The sequence below is a fragment of the Pinus tabuliformis genome, chromosome Q (genome assembly GCF_031772625.1).
Source record: "Pinus tabuliformis cultivar Carrire ecotype Pingquan chromosome Q, CPIR1, whole genome shotgun sequence".
In the NCBI taxonomy this organism is placed as follows: Eukaryota; Viridiplantae; Streptophyta; class Pinopsida; order Pinales; family Pinaceae; genus Pinus; species Pinus tabuliformis.
In genome coordinates this window covers 624,730,691-624,738,963 of record NC_142296.1, presented here as the reverse complement: position 1 = coordinate 624,738,963, position 8,273 = coordinate 624,730,691, and the positions used below count along the sequence as shown (strand labels likewise).

General features: G+C 35.3%; 1 protein-coding gene across 2 annotated transcripts; it reads right to left on the bottom strand.

The window, feature by feature from the left end:
* Positions 1 to 3,034: 3,034 nt before the first annotated feature.
* Positions 3,035 to 5,297, bottom strand: LOC149220993 (uncharacterized). 2 transcript variants are annotated; one of them, XM_089382885.1, is made up of 4 exons: positions 5,151 to 5,297; positions 4,040 to 4,770; positions 3,757 to 3,828; positions 3,035 to 3,301 (listed from the first exon to the last, which is right to left on the bottom strand). In XM_089382885.1, exons 2-4 carry the CDS (start codon positions 4,733 to 4,735, stop codon positions 3,191 to 3,193), a joined length of 879 nt encoding a protein of 292 aa, XP_089239011.1. In that variant the 5' UTR covers positions 4,736 to 4,770; positions 5,151 to 5,297; the 3' UTR covers positions 3,035 to 3,190. The 2 variants fall into 2 exon arrangements, with proteins under 2 accessions (XP_089239011.1, XP_089239012.1); XM_089382886.1 differs by lacking the exons at positions 3,757 to 3,828; positions 5,151 to 5,297 and having other exon boundaries at positions 4,040 to 4,925.
* Between the last annotated feature and the right edge of the window lie 2,976 nt (positions 5,298 to 8,273).

Genomic DNA, 8,273 nt, shown 5'->3' with positions numbered 1-8,273 from the left:
TTGATATTACAACTTAGTACAGCATAATGGTTAAGAGCACAAGTTTCCTCCTAAGAAGTCATAGATTAAAATCTAGAAAATGGTAGAGTATGTATGCCTTCTTAGAATTTAGTAGTTAAAATTTATTATTTAAATTTATTAAAACCCAAAACATTTACTAGCATAAATGAAAACTATTCATATATCGATAAAGTGGTAAACACACTATGATTCACCATTAGTTCTATCTATTTTAATCATACATTATACATTATTGATTAACCATTAGTTCGTTGGATGAGCTAAGATTTTATTTTATATAAAATAAATGTGAAAAATGACCTATTTTGATGTTAATTATGTATAAATAATATATTGATTAATATCCAGAATAAAATTCTAGATAAGTGAGTTTATAACGATCAATAAAATTCCTTTAACTTTACAAACTACTAAATTAAACCCCTTTAAACCATCCAAAAACATACACATGACCATAAATTTTAACATAGCTAAATTAATAAAAAATTCAAAATTTTATAAACATTGCTCTCTTTTGCAATAAACATAGTTACACCACGTGGTCACATTAATACTTTAGCATAAAATCGATAGCTGAAGGCATACAAAACCATTTAAATATACAAAATTACTTACCCAACAACGGACCAAAACATATTTTGGCAAAAAAAATTCTCAGCCAAGAAATGTCTTGGTTTTAGTGAAACAAGGTTTTCAAATGTATTCTGGTCATGATCCCTTCTCACTTCCAATACAATTAAAAATAGTAAAATTTTGCAAATCTTGTACTAAAATATATCATTTAAAGGGGTTATAGAAGTTATTGTTTCTATCTAGGCTTATGTCATAACAAACATAGTAAACATAATCTTAAAATGGCACTAGCACATTGTAAAGATGAATTTCAATCTAAATTCAAACTAATGAAGTGTCAAATCGCTCTCATATTAAATGGAACCAATATTTATTACATATTGCCCATGTTATATTTTCTTAACTGAGATGATATAGTTTAAATTTCAAAACTAAGGTAAAGGGAACTTGTCAACACAAGCATGGATCACATAGAAAGGGGTACACCTACAACCATCTTCATGCTCTCGAACAACAAAAATAAAAGGCCGTTTAGGCTAATCTCAAATTACCAACTATATGATATGAAATGAAAATGAAAATGTTTTATTAACATTAAAGAAGGGTCACGGTAGTTCGAAATGGAGAGTCTAGGCCTCTAATGGAGATGTCGAATCTATATTTCTTACCAAGGAATGGACGTCGGGATCAGTTGGCACTTGCATTGGAGATCCAATTCTTAACATTGTTATATATTGCAATAAACCTAGTAATCATCAATCAATAATTAAGAAGGTTTGTCTATTTTAATTTAAAATAAATTATTATATAATTGGTCTTATTTTATGGGTAAAAAAATTAAAGTTGGTAGGTGGTATGGTTTATTTTAAGGTAGATTTTACTTTAGTGAATAAAAAATTCGATCTAATTTAAAAATTTAAATGAGTATTTTTAAGGTCAAAATATTGTGAACAAAGTTTATAACCTCTCAATTTTGTTTGGCACATTAAGAGCTTCCTACTGGTGCAACAATCACTCGAATAAGAGTTCATATAAGGAAGCTTCTAACAAGTTTACTTATTATGTTGACCACCATGGTTCTATGTGGATAATATATTGACTTCAATTACTAACATGTGGAGTTAGTCATGTGTGAATGTTCACCAAAACCTTAACCAAGTAGGGGTCAAGGTATGCTGAAATCCTAACCTAACCCTCAACAACTCTTAACACATTGTTAAATACTAGCCCATTAGGATAAGAAGGGTTTCACTCTGACTATACTATGCATTGTTCCACTCTAGAGTAGAGCATTGTGAGTGGGATATTGAAGTAGAACAAAGGAAATAAAATATCATAGTTGTAGTCACACACATCAAAATGTCAATGAGAAATCGATAATCAATGCACTCTCTTTATATTTTCATTTCATAACTAAGAAGAAAAGAGCAAGGCATAGGATTGACCTTCTAGTTGGGTTTTCCTGGGGTATATTTTATGTTAAATGAGTGGATAGAGTGCTATTTTCTTAGCTTTTTTGATTTCATTTTAGTTTATTTTAGTATTTGTGCATTGAGTTAGTAATACAAAATCTAGATATTAAGTAAAACACTACATAATAAGCGACTACAAAAAAATGCAAGATCTATTAGGACAAAATTTTCCAGTGGAATATTTACAACAATTCATAGATCAACCTCACCATTTGGAGAGAATAAAACACACTAGAAAGAAGTTCCATGAAGACCTTTTAACACTCATAAATTCCTTCAACCCATATCTCAAGAGAACTTTCATTGCCAAGATTCAAGATTTCATTCCACTCCCAACAATCAAGCAAACAATTTTTTTTGCTTAAACTTAATCAAATTGTAGATTTAGGTCATCTAAGAGTCCAACCAAAGTCTCAATACATTTTAACACTCATAAATCCCTTCAACCCATATGACTAGAGAATGTTCATTGCAAAGATTTAAGACTTCATTCCAACTCCAACAATCAAACAAGTGGTTTTCTTCACATAAATTTATCCTTATAGTATAAAGTCCAATCACAATGTCAAAGTGTTGACTTTGTGGTTAGACCCTCAGATAACCTAAATTTAAAATTGAAATAATAATGACTATTTTCTTTATCCAACTCATAAATTTACTAACCAATACCCACTTACAATAAAATATAAAAACCACATCTTAAATACAACATCCACATCCACATAATGTCATGCAATAACATCGAAAAGGGACTTCTTAAAAGATGGAGAAACAAATATATGGATGGAAATTTCATAATTTGGTCGTTACGGGTTTGTAAGTTTTGATTTTAAATAAGTGCATATGACCAAAATTTATTTCCAACAATGAGACATGAGTTAGGGGATTAATAACAAAGCCGAAGTGAGCATCACGGAGATAGGAGTAAACAAGCCCTTCCAAATTTCTATGGATAAAAAACACTCATACAAACTAGGTAAAATATAAGTATATAAAAGATTCATACTACAGATTGACATACAAGACTATAGAACTTGGCCATCACCATTCTTTATAATTCGGGATGGCTGACCGAAATTTCCTCTAGTGCGTTTTTCAACTTATTTGTACTTTTCTGAACTACATCAATTGGCCATCTTGTTGCTGCTACGATTCTTCTGGCCTTCAGTCAGCAATTTTATCAGAAGCTCCTGCAGCGAGATTCCAGTTGTATCCATGTCCATTGTAGCCGAAAACTTCATACAAAAGAACAGAAACCTCAGTCAGTTAAAGTATGCAGAAAAATAAATTGGGTTATGCAATACATCTATGCTTTTTTATTAAAATTGGCAGTAGTCTAACAGATTGCTTTTTTCTCTGAAAATCATGGAAATTATTTAATATTTTGATAAAAATCATGGAAATTACTTTAATATTTTGATAAAATCTGACAAAGATTTTTGTAAATTCAGGTTATAGCTGTCAAACTTTAAAATTTTGGGTGTCTAAGAGGTTTTTGATGGTGTTGACTCTATTTCCACCATCAAAAACATGATTCAAATACTGCTACTACAAAATTTATTGAAAATTTTTTGCTTGGATTCTAGCCACATTTAGCCCTCTGTACAATTCCTCCACCTCAATGACACCCTAAAATTGAAAGAGTTCAGAGTAATTACACTCAGTGTAAATCTTTCTACTTATAACTAACCTTACGCTGGGCTTTGAAGACGTCATTTAAAGCAGTGTTAGAAACCATGGCAGCGTTTAACAAACCCGACACCTGTCACCAAATATTAACAAGAAAATAAATGAATCACATTAGAGGTTAGAAAAGTCCTAAAATAACTTTTAAAGAAAAAAAACAAATATCAATGATATGATTAATCCACAAGTGAATTTAAAAAAAAAGAAAATAGATGCTTAGTTTACATTAAATAACTCAAAATTTTGAATATGATCTGTGAGGAACTTGGTATAACAAAATTGATTACCTCGTTAGGACCAACTGTGGCATTCCGCTCTTCCAATTCTGTAGGCTCCTTGACATCAAGTTTAGTCCACAACTGAACAATCGTGGCAGTGGAATTAACTGGAATTATATTCAAGTCGTCTGTGATGACAAAGTTGGCACTCTTCTTGACAAATCCCGTTGGGAGTACAGGCACAGGGGCCTTGTCCACCAGCTTCACTTCTCGGTTTAGCCAACTGCCGCAGGAACACGTTACAGTTCCATTTTGGGTGCTGAGATTGTGCGTGCTGGTACAGTAACCACCGCTGTAGTAGTTGTTACTAGCGTTGCTGCACACATAATACTTGGGAGGAGTTGCAGGTGAAGGAGATTCAATATGGAGTATGTCATTGGTGTAGGTTGTGGAAACCACCTTTGGGTCTAACAAAACCGCTTTGTCACCTTTCATGAGCGACGAAGAGAGACTCTCCACGCTCTTATAAAGATTTGTGATGCAGCAAACTTTTGTGTCATCCTTCTCCTTAGTATCCTTGGACACCAGCGCCTGCTTGGCAATGGCCCCAGTTGGAAGTACGAGAAAACTGAATAACAGATCAACAAAATCTTTTCCTGCTTCTGCGTACATTATCTTGCCACTTCTCTTATTGACCATCAGTTTTATGGCCATGGAATTAACAGCCTTAGGCTTGGCCGTAGTTGCAGACTGGTCAGCTGCCATGGCAATTCTATGCTGCTTCTCTTTCTGATGAATATCTATGACGATGTTAAGACAGCAGAAATCATCAATTTATAGAAGCGTCCATGTTCATAACTTTAATATTAAATACATCTTTGTTGTATAACTGTGGAAATAAAAAATTGTTTTTGTCTATGTCTGGACTGTAACTGATTCCATTTTATTATTATTAATGTTATCTTTTCTGTAATATTATAATCAATCAATCAACTGGTTCTGAGAAAAATCTGTAAAATATATTCATGTCATACAGAAGGGGAATAAAGTTTCTGATCGGCACAACAATATATTAGAGGGTCACTGGTTAGACATAGTGATCGGCTAGCAATCGTGAGTAAATTCTGCGTCTGAATTACGCGTATATTATTCAATGTTTCATATAAATGAAGTTTTGAACCTGATTCTTGTCGTTTTGCTTGTTCCACATTCCTTCTGCGTACACGCTCCAAGAACCGAACCAGTGTATAGAGCAGAGATACGGTGTCCCGCAGAGTCGACTCGCAGACCAATTATGCTCAGTACACTCGATAAACCTTTTGATTTCCAGCACCCACCAATTGAAATGAGGGTCATTGCCGACCTGATTCTGAAACAAATGGAAAACATTAATTGCCCATTCTAAAAGAATATGGCAATATTCTATAGTATATCATGCGAAGGTGGGGAGTGTCCTAAATATTGTGATACGCAAAGCACTCATGAATAAGGTAAGGTAACGTTGAGTTGCGATAACGTGGTATTTTGGATTATATGCAAAATTAATTAATTTTAATATTAATATAAAATATAACATTATAATATAGATTTTAGATTTTAATAATGTAATAAGTAATGTGTTTATACAAATTCAAATATTAATATAAAATATAACATTATAATATAGATTTTAGATTTTAATAATGTAATAAGTAATGTGTTTATACAAATTCAAGGTATACGCATTAATTTATTATAGGGATCAAGAAATATATTTCATCATAAATGCCACAGTGATAAATTAAAAAAAAAAATCATAAAAATTATTATTATTACTATTATTAAAAATAATTAATACATGCAAGGGAAGAAACAAGAGTGTTAAGGTTTTTGGGTTTTCACTTGCTTTGTACGTTGTTAGTAGCTTTGCGCTGAGCACTTACCTTGCTTCAGATTGCCGTGTTGATGGACAAATGAAAATCAGTGCAGGGGGAGATCCCCTCCTACCGAAATATTATGAGCGATGAAACAAGTTCGCACGGCGTGCAGACCGCAGACACACAGAATGGTCACGGAAAAGGGCCCCCTGTCCTCAAAGTCAAATGGCAGAGTTGCATGCGTGCCAAGTGCATCCCAAGGGCAACAAAGAAGCCTCACTTTGTCATACTTAGTAACAAACTTGAGAACTACAAGAAATATATGAAGGACCACACAATGATCTATAAATTTATAGGAGTCTGGCCAATTGAACGAGATCTGGTTAAGTGAATTCAACATAAATGGCAACCAAAGGGCCACATTGAGCTGAAATTGGGGGCTAGGGGATTCTTTATAGTAATTTTCTCCAACCTGGAGGACAAGGAAAGGGTGTTCGATGGCGGTCCATATTTATTTAACAATGGAGGGTTGTTCATGAGACACTGGGAGGAGTGTTATAATCTAGATCTGGAAAAATTCATAGTGGCTCCAATATGGGTTCACCTCTTTGGCCTCTTGGTGGACATTTGGGATCCAGACTTCCTGGAGGGTATCGAGAACTCCATAGGAAGTTTTGTGAAAGTTGCAGATTCCACGAGAAGGGGAAGGTACACATCTTACGCAAGGATTTGTGTTTATATGAATATAACAAAACCTTTACTGAAATCCATTGAACTGGAATACCACGAGGAGGTATGGCAGCAACCCATTAACTATGAGCATATCCCCTTCAGATGTTGTAGATGCCATGAATATGACCATCTATTTCGGGATTGCCTGATGAACTAGTCCAAGACCCAGGAGCCATCCAAAGCCAATAACTCGGGGAAATCACAAGAAGGGGAGGAGGGCTTTTAGGAAGTACAAAGGAAGAGGCAAACTCAAAAGAACCCTCATACCTCATCCCATTCGTGGCCAAGCAAAGGACCACAAAACAACAACCAATATGAAATCTTATAGGAGAAGGAAGAATCAGGGGAAGGTCAGATGGAAGCAATAGGTCCAGACAACCAGCTAGCATAACAAAAGGATGGAAATAGTGCCAAAAGAAAGGTTGAAGAGGAAATATCTGACAAAGAGGTCATAGAACAACCAATGGAACATGCCAACATGGAAATCAACAGTCAAAGAGAAGATATAAGAAATGAAGAGAAAGTCTTACGCAGGTTGTTGAATGAGTGGAGGCATTTGGATGAGCATTTTATACCAGAGGATCAAAAGCAACTTTACAAAGAAACATTCCAACAATACAAAGCAAAATAGGGGACAAGGGGATCAGTTCAACTGGAACAACTGGGATCACAAATCAGCCGGGGGGGGGGGGACCATGGACCCCCAGGGAAAGGAGGGAAGAAATGAGGAAGAAAAAATTTAAATGAGACCATCCAAATGATAGGAGAAGCGCTGGTGAACTCTGGAAGGGTGGTGCCACTGTCAACGATATTCCATCAACTCAATAAATCATCCAAATGATAATTATATGTTGGAATATAAAGAGGCCTTAACAACAAAGGCAAACAACACTTCTTGAAAGAGAGACTCAAGAAAGACAATCCCATCGTCATGGTGGTCCAAGAAGCCAAGATCCCAAAAGCCAAACTCAAAGACATCATAAATACCTTCAAGCCGCACTATGAGGTCATAGCCCAGGATGCCAGGGGCAGTGCAGGCAGACTCACTATCCTATGGAACCCGACAGAAATAGTTTTTGAAGATTGGGTAAGTTGACCCAAAATCCTCTCTTGGAGATTTAGACATATTGGATCTAGAGATTGGGCCTTGCTAACAGGAGTCTATGGGCCTCATATTCTAGGAGAAAAAGGGGTTTTCCTTCAAAACCTAGAAAATATGAGAAGAGATTATCGAGACGACTTATGGATTGTCGGGGGAGATTTCAATATGATTACATCCCTAGAGGAGAAAAAAGTGGGAATCAGACGTCAGGACGTAGACATGGAAATGTTCAAAGACCTGATCACTGAGCTTCACTTGGTTGACATGCCATCCAACAATGAAATCCACACCTGGAATAATAGAAGAGGGGGAATACACCAGATTGCATCACGTCTGAACCATTTTCTGGTTTCGAAGCAGGTAGCTAGTCGTGACATCTTCCTGGAAACATCCATCCTCCCTTGTATGGGATCTGATCACTAGCCAATTTGGTTGGAGATTGACCTAAAAACAGGTCCCAAAAACCATCCCTTCAGATTTGAGTCCTTTTGGCTCAGGGATCCTAAGCTGATGCAGAAAGTGGAAGAATGGTGGAAGGAAAGTCAGGAACTTGGCAAGAACCATATGCACACGTTCCAATTGAAGCTTAAGGAAATAAAAAGCAAGATTAAGA